Source organism: Salmo salar, chromosome ssa28 (genome assembly GCF_905237065.1).
Source record: "Salmo salar chromosome ssa28, Ssal_v3.1, whole genome shotgun sequence".
NCBI lineage: Eukaryota > Metazoa > Chordata > Actinopteri > Salmoniformes > Salmonidae > Salmo > Salmo salar.
In genome coordinates this window covers 26,272,701-26,297,005 of record NC_059469.1, presented here as the reverse complement: position 1 = coordinate 26,297,005, position 24,305 = coordinate 26,272,701, and the positions used below count along the sequence as shown (strand labels likewise).

Genomic DNA, 24,305 nt, shown 5'->3' with positions numbered 1-24,305 from the left:
GTGAGAGCCTTGCAGCATAGACTGGTTATTAAGGTGAGAGCCTTGCAGCATAGACTGGTTATTCAGGTGAGAGCCTTGGAGTATAGACAGTGGTTCTTGGGGTGAGAGCCTTGCAGCATAGACTGGTTATTCAGGTGAGAGCCTTGGAGTATAGACAGTGGTTCTTGGGGTGAGAGCCTTGCAGCATAGACTGGTTATTCAGGTGAGAGCCTTGCAGCATAGACTGGTTATTCAGGTGAGAGCCTTGGAGTATAGACAGTGGTTCTTGGGGTGAGAGCCTTGGAGAATAGACTGTAATTACGAGTGCCCCTCTCTAGCCAGCTGGAAAGAGAGATAATATCAAAGACTGGGAAAACTATTTTATCCTCCTTTTACACTGTGTCTGTCTGTAAAGAAGCCTGGTATTCGACGTTAGAGACTCATGTTCTATGAGTCTCAGTCTATATAGATTGGCCTAACCTGGTTTCCAAGAGACATAACCCATGGGGTCAGTTAAACTTCCTGACCTCCACAGAGGTCTGTCTCGGTGTGATCAATCAGAACTGTGATTAACGAGCAGGTTCAACCAGGCAATTCTGTGTATCTGATTTACTAACAGAGAGAGATGTCAATGAGAAATCTACGGGCTGTGCCCAGTTATACATCTGGAAAGCAGGGAGAGAATACACCCAGGGATGGAGAGTGGATAGTCCACCCTGAGAATGTGGTATAGTCTGAAGAGATCAGTTTATAAGTACCCAGCTAGAACATAACGTTCTGAGAACCATGTTTCTTAGAGCTTGGTGAGAGCGTGGTTGTCCTGTGGTTATTTAACATACTACCTTCCCACAACTGGTGCAGTACAGATGCTTGGCTTTGGAACATTTTCAGCATATTTAAGGAACTTGACGAAAACTTTTTCTTCGTAGTTAATTACTTTAACCGAACGTTTCTTTAAAGTTCAAACATGGTTAAATGTTATTAAAATACTAATTTGGTAATGTTCGGGGAACGTTCTCCAACTGGTTTGACATTGAGAATGTTCTCAGAAAACACAAAGAAACAATGTACTTCAGAGTAACTTTTCCTACGGGTTTCGTCATGGTTCTATTTAAAATCATGTTCTCAAATTGTTCCAAGAACATTAGAAACAACATTCTGCTGTGGGAATTTCAGTACTTCAGCATAACGTGTTCTACCGGTTTCGTCCTGGTTCTATTTAAAGTCATGTTCTCAAATTGTTTAGAGAAAGTAAGAGAACTTTCCTTAGAAAAAGTAGAGGAGAACTTTTGTAACATTCAGAGAACATTCTAAGAATGTTATTTAAAAACATATACATTCCATTCTCAGCATCAACAGAATTCTCTATCTTGTTAAGTGTGTTCAGGTGTGTTAGCCGTGCCCACTAATTGGCCACACCTGATCTGAATGAGTGCTTTTTTCATTTGAAATGGGGTCTGTTTGAATAAAATAAAAAGAACAGCTTTGAATGCGTAAAAAAAACATACCATGCTAACTCGATCCTGGGGGCGCAGTGGACTAATTCCACGTATAGTGAACAGAAAATTATAGGTTCAAATCGCACTGACGCTGTCTATCCACATTTATCTGCAGTGAGCACAGATCGGCTTACTGTGACAACGTCAGCCGCTGTGGAGAATACCCTCTCGCTAGGGACAGAGGTCATGAGGGTATATTAACTCGTTGGTCTTCCACCATGTAAGTGGATCAGCATCCAGGGAAATACAGTCCACATCCCTGTATGAGGTCACCACCTCCTCTATGACCTTGACCTTTGACTTGGTTCCCTGCTCCTGGGTCGTGAACAACTCCCAAAAAAGCTCAGCCGTGGCAGACTTCTTTTCTGGAGGAAAACCCCTGTTGTCTGCCGTCTCTGTAGAGGGGTTGGCCCCTGTGCTGTCTGTGGCTAGACCCTGCAGAATTAAATTAGATGAAAATTAAGTGGCTTTAAAGTGTCTTTAGAAATATGATTTATTGTTAGAAATATATATCAGACACTATTATGACAATTACAAGTATTACTTTATAATTAATTGTTAAATCACAAATTCATAAAATAATAAATGTCACATTAACAAAATAAATACAATACCTTTTGTATATTGGTCACAATCTCTGCTGTGAGTTCATTGTAGACTCTCAGACGAGCAGCAGCATGCAGGTGGAGCAGGGATTGAACCGGGGGTCCAAAGCGGTTCTCTTGTGTAAGAAGTCTTGGACACCAGGGTCAGCATATCTAGGCTCCAGGTTAACTCTGATAGCAGTCTTGACATCCCTTACTGCGGGTTCATCTTCATCAGATGCCACCATTGATTTCAGGATCATTGTTTTCATATGCAGGACCATGGAAACTAATGGAATGCTCTCAGTGCATATCATTGTTGTGACTGTTCTGAGAGGTTTGCACACTTTGATAACTTCCTCTGCTAGTCTTATGTCATTTTCAGACAAAGTCACAATATCTTTGACATTCTTCCTCACAGCTTGATCAGTCAGTGTAGAATACACCACAACTTTCTGCTCAAGGTATCTCTCAGCCATGTCATGGCTTGAATTCCATCTAGTAGGGACATCTTGTATTAGTTTGTGGTTTGGCAGCTCCAGCATCTCCTGTTTTGTCTTGAAAACATGTGCAGCAGTTGTGCTTTTATAAAAGAAGGATACCACCTTCCTGATCTTTGCTAGGAAGCGAGAGATTGGATTCACTGACATTGCTTTTTGAGATGCAGATGAATAACGTGAGCAATGCATCCTATCTGTGGCCCCAATCCAGCTAGTGCAACTGCATTTACAATATTTCTAGCGTTGTCACTGGTCACAGGAATCGTTACATTATCCATCTCCAACTTCCACACTGCAACTACTTCCCTTAGCTCTTCCCCCAGGTTCACACTGGTGTGACTACTCTCAAGGGGACTTGTTTGAAGGACAGGGCTTTTTATCTCCCTCTCTGCCGTAATGAAATGAGCCATTACTGTCTGTTGTTAAGAGCAACACACCGCGTTTCTGACAACTCGCTCTCAAGTTGTTCTTTTGTTTTGTTGTATAAGGCAGGTATTAATGTCTGGGCAAAATGTGTACAGGAAGGAATAGTGAAGCGCGGCTCGACCACTTTAAACATCTGCCGCTATGAATTTTGCTATCGCTGCGTTGATTTCCTTAGCCCTACCGGAGTCAGCCGCACATTGTTGCCTGAAGGCTGTGGGGAGAAGTGGTTGCCCATTGGTTGCCGTTTCATTTTTTTTGCCTAATCCCACCGATTGGCACTTTGGGTGATGCAAATGAGTGGTCATGTTACTCGTATTGTCACTCTAATAGGCTATCAGCAATGAACAGAGCCCTACATGTTGTAGATGTTTTATCCACCACTCTAACAGGCTATCAGCAATGAACAGAGCCCTACATGTTGTAGATGTTTTATCCACCACTCTAACAGGCTATCAGCAATGAACAGAGACCTACATGTTGTAGATGTTTTATCCACCACTCTAACAGGCTATCAGCAATGAACAGAGACCTACATGTTGTAGATGTTTTATCCACCACTCTAACAGGCTATCAGCAATGAACAGAGCCCTACATGTTGTAGAAGTTATATCCACCACTCTAACAGGCTATCAGCAATGAACAGAGCCCTACATGTTGTAGATGTTTTATCCACCACTCTAACAGGCTATCAGCAATGAACAGAGCCCTACATGTTGTAGATGTTTTATCCACCACTCTAACAGGCTATCAGCAATGAACAGAGCCCTACATGTTGTAGATGTTTTATCCACCACTCTAACAGGCTATCAGCAATGAACAGAGACCTACATGTTGTAGATGTTTTATCCACCACTCTAACAGGCTATCAGCAATGAACAGAGCCCTACATGTTGTAGATGTTTTATCCACCACTCTAACAGGCTATCAGCAATGAACAGAGACCTACATGTTGTAGAAGTTATATCCACCACTCTAACAGGCTATCAGCAATGAACAGAGCCCTACATGTTGTAGATGTTTTATCCACCACTCGTTGGCAATCCCCGTTATAGTTTACAGGGAAACCGAAATGTTCCCAGATGGCAGACCTGAATGATACTGGGGCGTCTTCTAGTTTTGGCTCGCCAATGCTTGCCATGCTGCTCTTTTGCATTTAGTTAACTGCTAATTCCTTCATAAGATAATTGCTGCTACGACGGAATCTGAGCTCTGTTCTCGCTGGAGTAAAATAACTAATGAGTGGAGCTGCAGACAACTATAAAAAACTACATTACTATGTGCATATTTTTCCCACGTTAATTTATACGCCATTGGTTTATGCAATGATATTTTTTTTAGATATGTATATACACACACAGTTGAAGTGGGAAGTTTACATACACTTAGGTTGGAGTCATTAAAACTCGTTTTTCAACCACTCCACAACTTTCTTGTGAACAAACTATAGTTTTGGCAAGTCGGTTAGGACATCTACTTTATACATGACACAAGTAATTTTTCCAACAATTGTTTACAGACGGATTATTTCACTTATAATTCACTGTATCACAATTCAGGTGGGTCAGAAGTTTACATACACTAAGTTGACTGTGCCTTTAAACAGCTTGGACAATTCCAGAAAATGATGTCATGGCTTTAGAAGCTTCTGATAGGCTAATTGACATAATTTGAGTCAATTGGACGTGTACCTCTGGATGTATTTCAAGGCCTACCTTCAAACTCAGTGCCTCTTTGCTTGACATCATGGGAAAATCAAAAGAAATCAGCCAAGATCTCAGAAAAACAATTGTAGACCTCCACAAGTCTGGTTCATCCTTGGGAGCAATTTCCAAACGCCTGAAGGTATCACGTTCATCTGTACAAACAATAGTATAAACACCATGGGACCACTGTATCTATACAGTTGAAGTCGGAAGTTTACATACACCTTAGCCAAATACATTTCAACTCAGTTTTTCACAATTCCTGACATTTAATCCTAGTAAAAATTCCCTGTCTTAGGTCAGTTAGGATCACCACTTTATTTTAAGAATGTGAAATGTCAGAATAATAGTAGAGAGAATGATTTATTTCAGCTTTTATTTCTTTCATCACATTCCCAGTGGGTCAGAAGTTTACATACACTCAATTAGTATTTGGTAGCATTGCCTTGAAATTGTTTAACTTCCCACAATAAGTTGGGTGAATTTTGGCCCATTCCTCCTGACAGAGCTGGTGTAACTGAGTCAGGTTTGTAGGCCTCCTTGCTCGAACACGCTTTTTCCCACAAATTGTCTATGGGATTGAGGTCAGGCCTTTGTGATGGCCACACCAATACCTTGACTTTGTTGTCCTTAAGCCATTTTGCTACAACTTTGGAAGTATGCTTGGGGTCATTGTCCATTTGGAAGACCCATTTGCGAACAAGCTTTAACTTCCTGACTGATGTGTTGAGATGTTGTTTCAATATATCCACATAATTTTCCATCCTCATGAGCCATCTATTTTGTGAAGTGCACCAGTCCCTCCTGCAGCAAAGCACCCCCACAACATGATGCTGTCACCCCCATGATTCACGGTTGGGATGGTGTTCTTCGGCTTGCAAGCGTCCCATTTTTCCTCCAAACATAACCAGGGCAATTATGGCCAAACAGTTCTATTATTGTTTCATCAGACCAGAGGACATTTCTCCAAAAAGTACGATCTTTGTCCCCATGTGCAGTTGCAAACCGTAGTCTGGCTTTTTTATGGCGGTTTTGGAGCAGTGGCTTCTTCCTTGCTGAGCGGCCTTTCAGGTTATGTCGATATAGGACTCGTTTTACTGTGGATATAGATACTTTTGTACCTGTTTCCTCCAGCATCTTCACAAGGTGCTGTTGTTCTGGGATTGATTTGCACTTTTCGCACCAAGGTACGTTCATCTCTAGGAGACAGAATGTGTCTCCTTCCTGAGTGGCTGCGTGGTCCCATGGTGTTTATACTTGCGTACTATTGTTTGTACAGATGAACATGGTACCTTCAGGCTTTTGGAAATTGCTCCCAAGGATGAACCAGACATGTGGAGGTCTCCAATTTCTTTCTGAGGTCTTGGCTGATTTATTTAAATTTTCACATGATGTCAAGCAAAGAGGCACTGAGTTTGTGAAGGTAGGCCTTGAAATACATCCACAGGTACACCTCAGCAGGTAGCCTAGTGGTTAGAGCGTTGGGCCAGTAACCGAAAGGTTGCTAGATCAAATACCTGAACTGACAAGGTAAAAATCTGTCATTCTGCCCCTGTACAAGACAGTTAACCCACTGTTCCTAGGCCATCATTGTAATTAAGAACTTGTTCTTAACTAACTTGCCTAGTTAAATAAAGGTTAAATTAAAAAAAATTGACTAAAATTATGTCAATTAGCCTAGCAGAAGCTTCTAAAGCCATGACATCATTTTCTGGAATTTTCCAAGCTGTTTAAAGGCACAGCCAACTTAATGTATGGAAACTTCTGACCCACTGGAATTGTGATACAGTGAACTATAAGTGAAATAATCTGTCTGTAAACAATTGTTGGAAAAATATATTGTGTCATGCACAAAGTAGATGTCCTAACGGACTTGCCAAAACTATAGTTTGTTAACAAGAAATTTGTGGAGTGGTTGAAAAACGAGTTTTAATGACTCCAACCTAAGTGTATGTAAACTTCCGACTTCAACTGTGTGTGTGTATATACATATAAAAAAAAAGAAAATCTTATAGCTATCATAAATGATTAATGTATTCTACTGAACCGTGCACTGTGGACCCTGTACCGAACGGTACAATATGAATACACGTACTCTTTCACCCCTAGTTAGAATGCTTCTAATTAGGAGAGGGTTAACAATGTGCAGTCCGTTATAATTAGGGGCTGGTATAAAAGCAATCTGGACCACACGGCCATCAGACACACTGCACCACCCATCGCACCTTCACAAAAACACATAAAGACATGGCTAAAGTGTAAATGTGCACTGTCCCTGAAAAAATTAAAATAAACTCAAACTTAAACCTGCAGTAAATAATAACACACAGCAGCATAACCATTTAATCAACCAGAAAACAAGAGCAGTATCTTTTCAACAGACTTCTGTGTCTTTAAATGCTGGAATCAGAGAGAGAGAGATGACAGGATCTCGTAGAGGAATGAAAAAGAAAGGAGGGTGAGAGCAATAAAATAATGAAAAGAGAGGCGTACCAGGATCTATAAACAGGGAGAAAAGAGGAGGAGAGCAGAGGGAGGCCCATATCAGTTTAACAGACAAACCACCCAGGAAGCAGGTTAATATACTAAGCTGAGGTCACATCCCAAACATCTTCACATGTGCTGGGCCAAAAACATGTTTTACATTTCCTGCAGGGTGAACAGGGTGATCAACATCCTACAAAGATATAAACGCATGCAACAATTTCAAAGATTTTACTGAGGTACAGTTCATATAAGGAAATCAGTCAATTTCAATAAATTCATTAGGCCCTAATCTATAGATTTCAATTGTCTGGGCAGGGGTGCAGCCATGGATGGGCGTTGGAGGGCATAGGCCCACCTACTTGACAGCCAGGCGCACCCACTGGGGAGCCAGGCCCAGCCAATCAGAATGAGTTTTTCCCCACAAAAGGGTTTTATTACAGACAGAAATACTCCTCAGTTCCATCAGCTGTCCAGGTGGCTGGTCTCAGACGATCCCGCAGGTGAAGAAGCCAGATGTGAAGGTCCTGGGCTGACGTGGTTACATGTGGTCTGTGGTTGTGAGGCCGGTTGGACGTACTGCCAAATTCTCTAAATCAACGTTGGAGGCAGCTTATGGTAGAGAAATGAACATTAAATTCTCTGGCACCAACTCTGGAGGACATTCCTGCAGTCAACATGCCAATTGCACGCTCCCTCAAAACTTAAGACATCTGTGGCATTGTGTTGTGTAACAAAACTACACATTTTAAAGTGGCTTTTTATTGTCCCCAGCACAAGGTGCACCTGTGTAATGATCATGCTGTTTAATCAGCTTCTTGCCACACCTGTCTGGTGGATGGATTATCTTGGCGAAAGAGACATGCTCACTAACAGGGATATAAACAAATTTGTGCCCAAAATCGGAGAGAAATAAGCTTACAGAACATTTCATTTCAGCTCATGAAACTTGGGACCAACACTTTACATGTTGCATTTATTTTTTGATCAGTGTATATGAGAGTTCTGGAAATTATTATTTTCTGTCTAGTGCCTGGACCATTTAGAAATGCTGATCTCTGTAATATATATCAGATACAATAGACTGTTTATTTATTTTACTAGGCAAGTCAGTTAAGAACAAATTCTTATTTTCAATGACAGCCTAGGAACAGTGGGTTAACTACCTTGTTCAGGGGCAGAACGACAGATTTTTACCTTGTCGGCTCGGGGATTCGATCTTTCAACCTTTCAGTTACTAGTCCAACGCTCTAACCACTAGGCTACCTGCCACCTCACTGCTCACGCTGTCTACCCTGAGCAGTCACAAACTGTCTGTTCTCGCCTTCACAGCGAGAAATAGACTTCACAAGGACACCTGCAACAGGGGAGCACACTCTGTAAATGTTATTAACAGTGCATTCAGAAAGTATTCATACACCTTGACTTTTTCCACATTTTGTTACGTTACAGCCTTATTCTCAAATGCATTAAATGTTTTTTTTCGTCAATCTATATACAATACCCCATAATGACAAAGCAAAAACTTTTAGCAAATTTATTAGAAATAAAAATGGAAAATATTATATTTACATAAGTATTCAGACCCTTTACTCAGTACTTTGTTGAAGCACCTTTGGCAGCAATTACAGCCATGAGTCTTCTTGGGTATGACGCTACAAGCTTGGCACACGTGTATTTGGGGAGTTTCTCCCATTCTTCTCTGCAGATCCTCTCAAGCTCTGTCAGGTTGGATGGGGAGTGTTGCTGCACAGCTATTTTCAGGTCTCTCCAGAGATTGGGTTCAATTCCAGGCTCTGGCTGGGCCACTCAAGGACATTCAGAGACTTGTCCAGAAGCCACTCCTGCGTTGTCTTGGCTGTGTGCTTAGGGTCATTGTCTTTTTGGAAGGTAACCCTTCGCCCCAGTCTGACGAACTGAGCACTCTGGAGCAGGTTTTCATCAAGGATCTCTGCTCTGTTCATCATGCTTCACCATAGGGATGGTGCCAGGTTTCCTAAAGACGTGACGATTGGCATTCAGGCCAAAGAGTTCAATCTTGGTTTCATCAGACCAGAGAATCTTGTTTTTAAGGTGCCTTTTGGCAAAGTCCAAGCAGGCTGTCGTGCCTTTTACTGAGGAGTGGCTTCCTTCTGGCCACTCTACCATAAAGGCCTGATTGGTGGAGTACTGCAGAGATGGTTGTCCTTCTGGAAGGTTCTCCCATCTCCACAGAGGAACTCTAGAGCTCTGTCAGAGTTACCATCGGGTTCTTGGTCACCTCCCAGACCAAGGGCTTCTCCCCCGATTGCTCAGTTTGGCCGGGCGGCCAGATCTAGGAAAAGTCTTCCAAAACCTTCCATTTATGATGGAGGGTACTGTGTTCTTGGGGACCTTCAATGCTGCAGAAATGTTTTTGTACCCTTCCCCAGATCTTTGCGTCGACACAATCCTGTCTCGGAGCTCTACAGACAATTCCTTTGACCTCATGGCTTGATTTTTGCTCTGACATGCACTGTCAACTGTGGGACCTTACATAGACAGGTGTGTGCCTTTCCAAATCATATCCAATAAATGTAATTTACCACAGGTGGACTCCAATGAAGTTGTAGAAACATCTCAAGGATGACCAATGGAAACAGGATGCACCTGAGCTCAATTTTGAGTCTCATAGCAAAGGGTCTGAATACTTATGTAAATAAATTATTTCTAAATGTTTAAATTTGCTAAAAAAAATCTAAAAACCTTTTTTGGCTTTGACATTATGTGTTATTGTGTGTAGATTGCTGAGGATTATTATTATAATGTTTTAATAAGGCTGTAATGTAACAAAATGTGGAAAAAGTAAAAGGTAGCTCTGTGATATTGCAGCTGGAGGATACATGAAGACTAGAACCAGATGGAGCTGTAAGGAGATAAATTAATGGAGCGGTGTCATTGACTTTCGTAGGATGGGTTGGTATCTGAGCATTGAATCGTTAGTGTGGTTGGTACTGTTGTCTAGCTTCAGAATTAAGGTAGAAGCAGAATAAGTGTTTAAAAACGCTTTTTTAATGTGTATAATTCATTGTAAAATTGTGTTGAAAGCCACTGCCAAGACCTCCAAATGGCAGGTCTACACAGTAAATGTTTCATGCTTTGCACCAGGTACAGACACCAGTAATGGTCCCAGGATGAAAAACTATTCTTAATGATATATTATTTATATCCTCTAGCTTTGGAGCATTGAATAGAGACGTCTCCCTAATGAACACCACCCATCCCTGCAGCAGCTAAATATAGTAAGATGTCCTCCACATCTTCTTTAGGCATCCACCAGTTGTTGATAAATCATTTTTATGAACTTGGCGCCGCAGTAGCATTGTATCACTGACTCTGTTTGGATCAAAGAGTCTTGGATGTCTCAATCTCTGGCAAAACCCCTCAAAAGTAAACACTCTTTCAGTCCTGGTTCTGGTGACCCACAGGGTGTGCAGGCTTTTTTTCCAACCCAGCACGAAAACCCCTTATTCAACTAATCAACTTGTCATCTAGCCAATGATTAGTTGTGCATAAAGTTTGCCCTGAGCATAGTCCTGTACCCCTGATCCTGCGTGGTACAATCCCAACCGCAGAAGGCAGTGGTGAGAGCCAGGACTGGACTATGCCATTGCAGACAGTGCCGGGGGGGGGGGTTCACGTTTTAGATGGGAGTATTTTTGACTCTTTTCTTTTCTCAATTAGCATTTTTAAACAGAACATGTAAGGTTCCTGGGTCTATATGGAGTAACGTTCGACTCCATTAGTCCAATATGTGGTATTGGGCTAAATTTTCCCCTGCGGCTACATGTGTTTTTGGATGAAGCCTAGTCCTTGTGCTTTAGTGGCCTAATGTTGCTCAATTAATGACAGGTAGAGTCCAATGGCTGTCAACCAGGGTTATTGTTTCAGTTGTATGTAGTAGGCTATAATGGGATGATGATAATAATAATCCGTATCGGGTGATTTGTGTTGTATAGTTTGGCTTTAGGATATTTAGGCAACGTGGTGATATTTGCATTTCGGAGACACAATAGACTCCTCGCTGTCTTTACTAATAGAAAAGGGAATCAACAGTAACCTAGGCTACTATATTGATTTGTGTTTTATCATATTAACCAATTGAACATCCTCCTTCCCTTTCTCCAGGGTTACCCAGGAGGACCAGCTGGAGGGGCTAATTTCCCCCCGTCAACACCCACCCCCTGGTGCTCCATATGGGGGTAGCGCTCCACCTGAAGACCGGACTAAGAGTAGCTAATCAGAGTGGCAAACCCTCCAATGGACTTTCCCTTGCTATACAGTGAGAATATAAAGGAATGATTTGTCCGGCGCTGCTTGACGATGATAAGGAGAGCAGAGTGTGAGACTAACCGGCAGTGGGTTGAAGTGCTGGTCTACGAGGTGTGTGTATCCATAGTCGAAGAACGAGTGTCTCAGGACCACGTCAATCCCCTGCATCGCTGCCATACCCAGAGTGTTCAGCCACCTGAAACACACACACACACACACACCCCAGTGGCGGTCAGTGGTGTTTATGATGAGGAAGGACCATGTTTTTTCCTTCATGAGCATTGTCTTATTTCTATTACAGCATGTTGGATGACTGTCATTCATATTCCATTCACCCAGTTCAATGTAACATCCATAGGTTTAGGCTACTACATGATACTCACATTTTCATGAGGTTGCTACAACCTAGCCTATGAATGAAAGTTTACAACGTAGGTGCACACAGGTGTAGAGACAAATTTAAGGTGACAGACAGTAACACATGGACAGACAGTTACATTTTCAATATCGCCTTGCACACTCTTGCCTGCATCTATCTTATTTAGGGTGTAATCATTAGTCCAACAGTGGCAAATAAGAGTTCTTATTGGACAAAGTCAGGTATTTTTATCGCCCGTTTAGTTTGTTTACGTTTAATTAAGAAACGTTTTTCAACAGAATCGTCGGAATGAATACACCTCTGATCACGCATAAACACAGTTCACTTTAATAGCAGCCACGTTGCATTCCTTCTTGCATCTATATACTCTCTTCCTCTCACCTTTTCCCTTCGCTTTTGGACTTCAATGAACAACACATCAGCTGTATGTGACCAGGCAACAAAAAAACTTTACAAGCCAAACCATGTCATAACCGCTACACACAGCCTACATCGTTGTCACCATATTAGCTAAAGTAATGTCCTAGTCAACATAGCTAATAGAACTAATGCGTTAGTAAACCCGCTATAATCATGCAGTAACGTTACAGTGTATAGTCAGTAAGCAGTTACATAGGCGGGCCCCGGTGGCTATAAATTAATAAAACCAAAAGCTTGACTTGGAAGAGTTCCAGTGTTGTGTTAGATAGCAATAGCCAGCTAGCTAACATAGCATCCCTCTGTTTGAGCAGGATGTTTCAGTAACTAAACTAGCCAGCCGCATTTGCTATCTAAGTAAGAGAAACTGAAAGTGAAGAAAAGTATGAAATCTCTCTCTCTCGCTCTCTCCTCCTTCATATTTTGAAGAAATGAATTTGTTGAAAACTGTTCAACTGCAGTGCTAGCTAGCTGTAGCTTATGCTTTCAGTACTTGATTCATTCTCTGATCCTTTGATTGGGTGGACAACATGTCAGTTCATGCTGCAAGAGGTCTGATAGGTTGGAGGACATCCTCCGGAAGTTGCCATAATTACTATGGAAGTCTATGGAAGGGGGTGAGAATCAAGGGCCTCCTAGGTTTTGTATTGAAGTCAATGTACCAAGAGGAGGACGGGCAATAGCTGCCCTCCAGCTACACCAAAACAGCATGTTTTAATCAGTTATTTGGTGACACGTGAATATATTTAGAATAGTTTTATCTAAAAATGATGACTTCTTCAATGTTTTACAATGTTTATTTTTATGAAATTCACTGAAGAGGATGGTTCTCCCCTTCCTCCTCTGAAGATGCCTCCACTGACACACACACAAACACACAAAAGTGAGAATAATGCCTGAGTGTGGTTATACTTTGATTGATGTATAGGTTTTTGATTGATTCATTTATAGATAGATTGATTGTACTTACAGAAAGCCAGCAGCGTAGGTATCAGAGAGGTTGTTGGTTCCTCCAGCCCACGCCGGACCCACTCCACCCAACCACACCTTCTTACCAGGAGCATGGCTATTCACTACCTGAGAGACACAGAGAAAGAGAGAAAAAGAGAGTGTGTGTGAGAAAGAGAGAGAGAGAGAGAAAGAGAGGAATGAGAGGGGAACAGAGGAAAGAGAGGGGGACAAAGAAAGAGAGGAAAGAGAGAGCGAGATGGGGGAAACATAACAGAAAAACAGGGATGAGATCAAAGAAAGAGAGAAAAAAGGAGGAATGAGAATCTGCTTTGTTCAATGACAGCAACATGAGGTTAGAACATTTCATTTAGTAAAAAAAAAAAGAAGATGAATAGAACCTCTGTACTGAGCTGAACTGGACAGTCAATCTCATCCAACTAGTCCCATCCTGCTGGCCCGGAGCCAGATACAGCAGCTAACCCTGGTAAATGGATATCTGTCCCGAGGACCTGTTCTCTTTGCTCTAAACAGCTTCCAGAAAATCTCTCTCTGTCCTAGCATGGCTGCAAACCATTACTACTGGCAGCAAATGGACACACACGCGCACACACACACAAGCACGTACACCACAAGCATGCTCACACACATTTACATACATGCTCGCACACATACAGTGTATGCATACTCCATGTAACATATACACACTCCATGTAACATATAAAACACTCCATGTAACGTATACACACTCCATGTAACGTATACATACTCCATGTAACGTATACACACTCTATATAACATATACACACTCTATATAACATATACACACTCTATATAACATATACACACTCTATATAACATATACACACTCTATATAACATATACACACTCTATATAACATATACACACTCTATATAACATATACACACTCTATATAACATATACACACTCCATATAACATATACATACTCCATATAACATATGCATACATACATACATACATACATACATACATACATACATACATACATACATACATACATACATACATACTCCATATAACATATACATACTCCATATAACATATACATACATACATACATACATACATACATACATACATACATACATACATACATACTCCATATAACATATACATACTCTATATAATATTATAATATATACATATTCCATATAACATACATACGCCATATAACATATACATATTCCATATAACATATACATACTCTATATAACATATACATACTCCATATAACATATATATACTCTATATAACATATACATATATACATACTCCATATACCATATACATACTCCATATAACATATACACACTCTATATAACATATACACACTCCATATAACATATGCATACTCCATATAACATATACATACTCCATGTAACATATACATACTCCATGTAACATATACATACTCCATATAACATATACATACATACATACATACATACATACATACATACATACATATACATACTCCATATAACATATACATACATACATACATACATACTCCATATAACATATACATACTCTATATAACATATACATACTCTATATAACATATACATACTCTACATAACATATACATACTCTACAAAGCATATACATACTCTATATAACATATACATATATACATACTCCATATAGCATATACATACTCTATACACATATACATACTCTATATAACATATACATATATACTCCATATAACATATACATACATATAACATATACATACTCCATATAACATATACATACTCTATATAACATATACATACTCTATATAACATATACATACTCTATATAATAGTATCATATATACATATTCCATGTAACATACATACTCTATATAACACATACATACGCCATATAACATATACATATTCCATATAACATATACATACTCTATATAACATATACATACTCTATATAACATATACATACTCTATATAACATATACATACTCTATATAACATATACATACTCCATCTGACCTAGTATTTATTCAGTACTCTTCCTTATTCTATTCTGGATGATCTATTTCATTAACCTTTTATGCAAGTACGCACACACTCACACACAATAGAGCGGCACACATCATTCTTTGATTGTTTTAATGGGCTTTGGGGGGTCCTTCCCTCTCTTTTACAATGGAGAAGAGTTGGGTATTTTCTACCAGCTCAGAGACTGTGACTAGATCTTCTCAGGGCTAGGCCCCTTTTTTTTCTCCGACTTCCTGTCTGAATGACGTGCCCAAAGTAAACTGCCTGTAGCTCAGGCCCGGAAGCCAGGATATGCATATAATTGGTACCATTGGAAAGATAACAATTTGAAGTTTGTAGAAATGTTAAAATAATGTAGGAGAATATAACACAATAGATATGGTAGGAGAAAATCCAAAGAAAAACCAACCAGAATTGTTTTCCTTTGTTGAGAGACCATCCTCTTAGAAATGTAAGAGAAAGGTCATATTGAAAATGAGCTCCCTGGATGTAATTTCTATGGCTTCCACAGGGTGTCATCAGTCTATGTTCAAGGCTTCAGACTTGTAACTTCAAAAAATGAATAAGAAATATCAGTTTTAATAGAGGGGGACAGTCTTGGAAATTTGTGTTTGCGTGCGCCATGAAGACAGGACGCACCTGCTAAAATCATTTTCCTATTGAACATACTTCTTTCCGAAATAAATATTATAGTCTGATTACATTTAAGGATATCTGAGGAGTAAATAGAAATGTATTTTGACTTGTTGAAACAAAGTTTAGGGATGGATTTTCGGATTCCTTTCTCTGCAAGTTGAACGACTGGATTACTCAAATTGATGGCGCCAACTAAACAGACTTTTTGGGATATAAAGAAGGATTTTTTTCTAACAAAATAACACTACATGTTATAGCTGGGACCGTTTGGATGACAAATCAGAGGACGATTTTCAAAAAGTAAGTGAATATTTCATTGTTATATGTATGAAACCTGTGCCGTTGGACACCTAGCCCCGCTAGCGGGACACGTAGCCCTAAGAAGTTTTAATTCATTGTGAGCACGACCGTCCCACCCTACAGAAGACAGACAGACAGACAGTCAGACAGACAGACAGACAGACAGACAGACAGACAGACAGACAGACAGACAGACAGACAGACAGACAGACAGACAGACAGACAGACAGACAGACAGACAGACAGACAGACAGACAGACAGACAGACAGACAGATTGAGACCCATAGAACTGTGTCCTTACAGAGGTAAGGCCTATGGAGGGAGGTAGCAGGCAACAGGGGAGCAGGGGAGAAGCAGGGCAGGTGATCGGCAGAGGCACATGTAACAGAGGTGATTTGTTGAACCACTCTTACGTGATGAGTGACATTGCCTGAGACCTTGTTTCAACCCTTGCCTTTCTCTCACCTTGAGTACTTTAGTGATCTGTTCGGTCAGGGTGTCCAGCAGGCGAGTCTTCATAAAGTCCTCTACTTTGGTCACTCTGCTATCCATGTAGTAACTACAGACATAACAAAAACAAACACATGTAGAATACAGGTGACCTCTGATAAATGCGAAGGGCGTTTTTGTGACATCATGGTTAGGTTGAAAACATTATATTTTTTTCATCTGATGCTAAATGCCCTCACTACATTACTACACTTTGCACATTAAACAGAGTTTGCACTTATCAGAAAGTATATTCAACTCATTCTCACAATTCTCACAATTATTTAATATTAACAATTAACATTTACAATGTTAGTAAGCTATGTAGATAGTTATTCCCACAAATTATATATACTTTTTTAATGATTCCTAAGATAATTTATAACGTGCCCCAGCTGAATTAAAAATGTTTTGCATGGTCTGCGTCTCAATCCACCGCATCTGCCAATGGCAGCCTTCATGTGGCCAGAATGTGGCCAGACTGTGTTTGTCAGACCATTAGACATCCTGAAAATCAGTCTTCTCACAAAATGTCTGTAGCCTCACAAGACTCATCTGAAGGTAACCCTGTACCAGTTAAAAAAAACGAATGGAAGTATATGGAAGTAGTTTAGTGGAAATAAAAAAGGGTTACATTTGGTAAATAAATAACACAATAATGTCCTGATCTTTCTTCTATCTCTCAGATAGAGGACAGACACTTTAAAACAAACTTCCTGTTGGTGTATGTTTTGACTATCTATTTTTTCATGAATGAATCTGTTATTCAATGTGTTTCTATGGGCTAATAACAATAAAGACAAATACAATGTTTCATCAAATATTTTTTGGATATATTTCTTGGATACCTAAATGGGTTCTAAAGTTCTAAATCAAATAGCTAACGGATCCTTGGTATGACCATCTTAAAACAATCCCCCCCCCCACCCAGCTTAGACTCTTAAGGATTCATACAAATCATTATAAACCAATTACTAATCATTAGTCAATTGTTTTTGCAGTACCTGATCTAAAGTGAACTGTACAAATACATAGTCAAAAGTTTGGATACACCTATTCATTCAAGGTTTTATTCTACATTGTAGAATAATAGTGAAGACATCAAAACTATGAAATAACACATATGGAATCATGTAGTAAACAAAAAAGTGTTTAACAAATCAACATTTATTTTATATTTGAGATACTTCAAAGTAGCCACCCTTTGCCTTGATGGCAGCTTTGCACACTCTTGGCATTCTCTCAACCACCTTCATGAGGTAGTCACCTGGAATGCATTTCAATTAACAGGTGTGCCTTGTTAAAAGTTAATTTGTATAATTTCTTTCCTTCTTAATGCATTTGAGACAATCAGTTGTGTTGTGACAAGGTAGGGGTGGTATACAGAAGATATCTCTATTTGGTAAAAGGCCAAGTCCATATTATGGCAAGAACAGCTCAAATAAGCAAAGAGAAACAACAGTCCATCATTACTTTAAGATATGAAGGTCAGTCAATATGAAAATGTCAAGTTTTTCAAATGCAGTCGCAAAAACAATCAAGCGCTATGATGAAACTGGCTCTCATGAGGACCGCCACAGGAATGGAAGACCCAGAGTTACCTCTGCTGCAGAGGATAAGTTCAATAGAGTTACCCGCCTCAGAAATTGCAGCCCAAATAAATGCTTCACAGAGTTCAAGTAACAGACACATCTCAACATCAACTGTTCAGAGGAGACTACGTGAATCAGGCCTTCATGGTCAAATTGCTGCAAAGAAACCACTACTAAAGGACACATTAGACCGGTGGAAATCTGTCCTTTGGTCTGATGAGTCCAAATTTGAGATTTTTAGTTCCAACTGCCGTGTCTTTGTGAGACACAGAGTATTATGATCTCTGCATGTGTTGTTCCCACCGTGAAGCATGGAGGAGGAGGTGTGATGGTGTGGGGGTGCTATGCTGGTGACAATGTCTGTGATTTATTTAGAATTTAAGGCACACATAACCAGCATGGCTACCACAGCATTCTGCAGCGATATGCCATCCCATCAGGTTTGCTCTTAGTGAGACTATAATTTGTTTTTCAATAGGAAAATGACCCAAAACACACCTCCAGGGTGTGCAAGAAGGAGAGTGATTGTGGTGCATCAGATGACCTGGCCTCCCCAATCACCCGACCTCAACCCAATTGAGATGGTTTGGGATGAGTTGGACCGCAGAGTGAAGGAAAAGCAGCCATTAAGTGCTCAGAATATGTGGGAACTCCTTCAAGACTGTTGGAAAAGCATTCCAGGTGAAGCTGGTTGAGAGAATGCCAAGAGTGTGCAAAGCTGTCATCAATGCAAAGTGTGGCTACTTTGAAGAATCTCAAATATATTTAGATTTCTTTAACACTTTTTTTGGTTACTACATGATTCCATATATGTTATTTCATAGTTTTGATGTCTTCACTATTATTTTAGAATGTAGAAAATAGTAAAAATAAAGACAAACCCTTGAATGAGTTGGTGTGTCCAAACCTTTGACTGGTACTGTGAATACATAAAACAATTCCATATAGCTTAGTAGAACCCTCCCCTCCTCTTTAGACAGGGCTTAGAGACTTATGTTAATGATGTACTAAGTACCTGATGTACTAACAAAATCCACAGGCGCTTATTTGCTTGATCCCTTTTTACTGCAGCTTTCTACCCTCTTCATTGTAGAAACTTACACACAGATTTTTCATTTTTTTAACAATTGCTTCTGGTGCTATCCCTAAGATCTGGAAGGCGATGTATGTCCTCCCCCTTCACAAAGGCAGGGATCCTTCTGACCTAGATAACTGACCTAGAACTGACTTATATAACTTCATGACTTAGATCATAGGAATCACTGTGCTGACATATTTATAGATCCAAGGCCTTTGATGCTTTCGACGATCCCTTATTCCTTCAAATGTTGTCTGAAATCGGCATCGACCAGGCATGTTGCATGTGGTTTGGGAACTACTGTATCTGTCAAACAGGACACAATGTGTGCTTTATATAAATAATATTGGTCTATCTGCAAAAACCTGTAACATTCATCTGTATGCAGAGGACACTTTTATGTATGCTAATACCCCTACAGCTGACCAGGCTATGTTGGCGCTGCAATCTGATTGTACTGCCTTGCAGAAAGCCCTTGTTGATTTAATATTGGTACTTAATGCTGGAAAAACTAAATGTATGTTGTTATCTAATTCTTGAATAAATATTTCAGGTTGTTTACACATTTATGCATTGGGACAGTTTTCATTGTGCAGGTTCCCGCCTATAAATATCTGGGCTTATGGACTGACAAAAAATGTATGTTTGAAAACCATACGGATGAGCTAGCTAAGAAGCTGAGATGTAAAGTAGGGTTATTTTATAGAAATAGATCATGCATCTCCATTAACAGCAGGAAGCAGGTTGTACAGGCAACTGTCCTGCCATCTCTTGACACCATTTATCAGAATGCAGCAGCCACTTCTCTAAAACCCTTGGTGTAACGTTCGTCGTTAAAGGTAGACCAAGGCGCAGCATGAGTTGGGTTCATCATCTTTTATTTTAAAGGTGAACCAGCAAAAAACAATAAACACAACGAACGAAAAGCTTCGTAGTGTAAAAATACATGCAACCAAACAAAGACAAGATCCCACACAGAATGAGGGAAAAAGGGCTGCCTAAGTATGATTCTCAATCAGAGACAACGATAGACAGCTGCCTCTGATTGGAAACCATATTAGGCCAATCAAAGAAAAAACAACATAGACATACAACACATAGAATGCCCACCCCATGTCATACCCTGTCCTAACCAAACCAAACACGTCTCTCTCAGGTCAGGGCGTGACACTTGGATACTGTGTACCGTAGTGCGATTTGCTTTATCACGGGTGACAGGTTTAATACTCATCACTGGATCCTTTATCAGAAGGTTGACTGGAACTCTCTAAATCCCCCTAGATCACATAATTTCTACATTTTTGTTTACAAATCTCCACTTCACAAGCTTCCAACATATTTCACTTTTCTGTTAAAGTATAAAAATACTATGCACCAAACCACCTTACAGGGTTGGTTAACTCTTAAGGTTCCTCGTGTCTCTACCAACCTAGGTAAATCAGCCTTTAGTTTTAATGCCCCCCCATGTTTGGAATAATTTACAATCCTCCTTACGCCATGCTGATCCTCAACACAAGGGCCCCTCAGGGGTGCGTGCTCAGTCCCCTCCTGTACTCCCTGTTCACTCATGACTGCATGGCCAGGCACGACTCCAACACCATCATTAAGTTTGCTGATGACACAACAGTGCTAGGCCTGATCACCAACAACGATGAGGTGACAGCATATAGGGAGGAGGTCAGAGACCTGACGGTGTGGTGCCAGGACAACAACCTCTCCCTCAACGTGATCAAGACTAAGGAGATGATTGGAGGACCGAGGAGGACCGAGGATGCCCCCATTCTCATTGACAGGGCTGTAGTGGAGCAGGTTGAGAGCTTCAAGTTCCTTGGTGTCCACATCACCAACAAACTAACATGGTCCAAGCACACCAAGACAGTCGTGAAGAGGGCATGACAAAACCTATTCCCACTCAGGAGACTGAAAATATTTGGCATAGGTCCTCAGATCCTCAAAAGGTTCTACAGCTGCACCATCGAGAGCATCCTGACTGATTGCATCACCGCCTGGTATGGCAACTACAGAGGATGGTGCGTACGGCCCAGTACATCACTGGGGCCAAGCTTCCTGCCATCCAGGACCTCTATACCAGGCGGTGTCAGAGGAAGGCCCAAAAAATTGTCAAAGACTCCAGCCACCCTAGTCATAGACTGTTCTCTCTGCTACCGCACGACAAGCGGTACCGGAGCGCCAAGTCTAGGTCCAAAAGGCTTCTGAACAGTTTCTACCCCCAAGCCATAAGACTACTGAACATCTAATCAAATGGCTACCCAGACTATTTGCCCCCTCCCCCCACTCTTTTACACTGCTGCTACCCTCTGTTATTATCTATGTATAGTCACTTTTATAACTCTACCTACTATATTACCTCAATTACCTTGACTAACCGGTGCCCCCGCACATTGACTCTGTACCGATTCCCCCTGTGTATAGCCTCGCTATTGTTATTTTACTGCTGCTCTTTAATTATTTGTTACTTTTATGTCTTATTTGTCTTTAGGTATTTTTCTTAAAACTGCATTATTGCTTAAGGGCTTGTAGGCAAGCATTTCACTGTAAGGTGTTGTATTCGGCGAATGTGACAAATAACATTTGATTTGATTTTACATGTTGAATTCTTGGTATCAATAGGGCAGTTTAGAACGCTGATAATTAATGAATTCACTGAGGTTTGCGGGTGTTTTAGTTAATTGAAATATTTTTTGGGTGATGTTGAAATGTACAGTCTATCTGTTGTATTTTGCATATTTTTTTGTTGTTGCTGTTTTATTTAATCATCATGTTGATTTGTGAATTATTTGTTCTCGGGTCACCATTGAGAATGAGACCCTGGTCTCAATTGGGCTCCCCTGAATAAACAAAAGTGAAATAAAAAAATACAATAAAATAAAGAACCCCATACTTACTGTAAAATATGGTGGTGGATCTTTGATGTTATTGGGCTATTTCGCTTCCACTGGTCCTGGGGCCCTTATTAAGGTCAAAGGCATAATGAACTTTACTCAGTACCACAACCCTTTAGCACAAAACCTGGTTGCCTCTGTCAGGAGGCTGAAACTTGGCTGCAAGTCAATCTCTTCCAGCAAGACAATAACCCAGCAAGACATCAAACACCACAAACAAATATTTGTGCAGCATAACATTTAAATGCCGACACCAGTAGAAATCCACTTTTTTGAGCTGAAAAATAATGGCCAGAGCTTACCCATGATTCAGCACAACGATGTAAGTCAATTAAGCAATACGGCCAGAGGAGGTGTGGTATATGGCCAATACCACGGCTAAGGGCTGTTCTTATGCACGACGCAATGCGGAGTCCCTGGTCACAGCCTTTAGCCATGGTATATTGGCCATATACCACAAACCCCCGAGGTGCCTTATTGCTATTATAAACTGGTTACCAACGTAATTAGAGCAGTAAAAATGAATGTTTTGTCATACCAATGCTATACAGTCTAATATACCACAGCTGACAGCCAATCAGCATTCAGGGCTCGAACCACCCAGTTTATAATAAGTCAACATTTTTGTCAAGTATGATATATTTGGGCTTGAAGTGACAAAACCAAACTGCCCGCTTTGTACGAATTCGTGCCAATGACGTGTCTTTTCCTATGAAATTATGGATATAGTTTCCCCCCTGTTTCATTTCAGGGTTTGATTTGAATGGTATTAATCAGCAACACCTGCAAAGTTCACGAGTCGTTACTGAGCTGAGCAACATAATAGATCATTTTTGGTTACAGCAAAGATGGTGGATAAAGGAAGATAGTTCACTCAGGCCGAAAACGAATGACAAAAGCAGAAGAGGAAACATTTTTTTGGACACCAATGCAATTGCAGCTGGGTCTGTTCTAGTTAGTTCAACGACTTACATTGAACCAGAAAAAAATCAACGAATGGAGTGTCGCGCTTCCTCTTCCGTCTCTGGCTACAGTTTTTTGCCAAAGCCTACACATGGCTGCCTACACACGGCTGCCTACACATCGGCTGCCTACACACGGCTGCCTACACTTGGCTGCCTACACTTGGCTGCCTACACTTGGCTGCCTACACATGGCTGCCTACACTTGGCTGCCTACACATGGCTGCCTACACTTGGCTGCCTACACTTGGCTGCCTACACATGGCTGCCTACACATGGCTGCCTACACATGGCTGCCTACACATGCCTACAGTTGGCTGCCTACACATGGCTGCCTACACATGGCTGCCTACACATGCCTACAGTTGGCTGCCTACACATGGCTGCCTACAGTTGGCTACCTACACATGGCTACAGTTGGCTGCCTACACATGGCTGCCTACACATGGCTGCCTACACATGGCTGCCTACAGTTGGCTGCCTACAGTTGGCTGCCTACAGTTGGCTGCCTGAGACATGGAGCAAATAAAAATAGGGGGTGTAAACTAATGTTTTTGCACCGGCTCTTTTATTTACCAGCAAATGATCATAATCCATTGGATAATTTGTCAAATCTTGATTATTTTTTTAGCTAGTCTGCATTAAAATTATATATGGCCATTTTATAAATAGTAAAATTACATGATGTGATTGCATTTTAGAAACCTGCTCCCCCTGTCGCCACAAGATGAATGGTTTTGACCACTAACCTTTTATGCAAACTGCATGGCCCGGTTCCCCGGGTGTGCAGGGTTTGCTCATATTTGACCATTCCATTGATCTAAAGAGAAATCTCCACCCACCCGGGGCACCGGGCCATGCAAAACAAACTGACCCATTGCTTTAATATTTAGGCTCCATATTACTGGAGCTTATATTCTTTCTATTTCTATGGTGGATTCACGGATGCAGTTTAGATAATGCATTAATGTATAGCGGTGCAGTTTAGATAATGCATTAATATATAGCTGTGCAGTTTAGATAATGCATTAATATATAGCGGTGCAGTTTAGATAATGCATTAATATATAGCTGTGCAGTTCAGATAAT

The 24,305-nt window shown here is 40.6% G+C and overlaps 1 protein-coding gene across 2 annotated transcripts in view; it reads right to left on the bottom strand.

The window, feature by feature from the left end:
• The window catches only part of LOC106589707 (inactive heparanase-2), a 258,129-nt gene that overhangs the window by 29,039 nt on the left and 204,785 nt on the right, over positions 1–24,305 (bottom strand). For both annotated transcript variants that reach the window (XM_045710126.1, XM_045710127.1), the window contains 3 exons: positions 16,658–16,751; positions 13,232–13,338; positions 11,547–11,661 (listed from right to left, as the gene is read on the bottom strand). In XM_045710126.1, the coding sequence (XP_045566082.1) occupies positions 11,547–11,661; positions 13,232–13,338; positions 16,658–16,751 (316 nt within the window). The remainder of the gene's footprint in view (positions 1–11,546; positions 11,662–13,231; positions 13,339–16,657; positions 16,752–24,305) is intronic.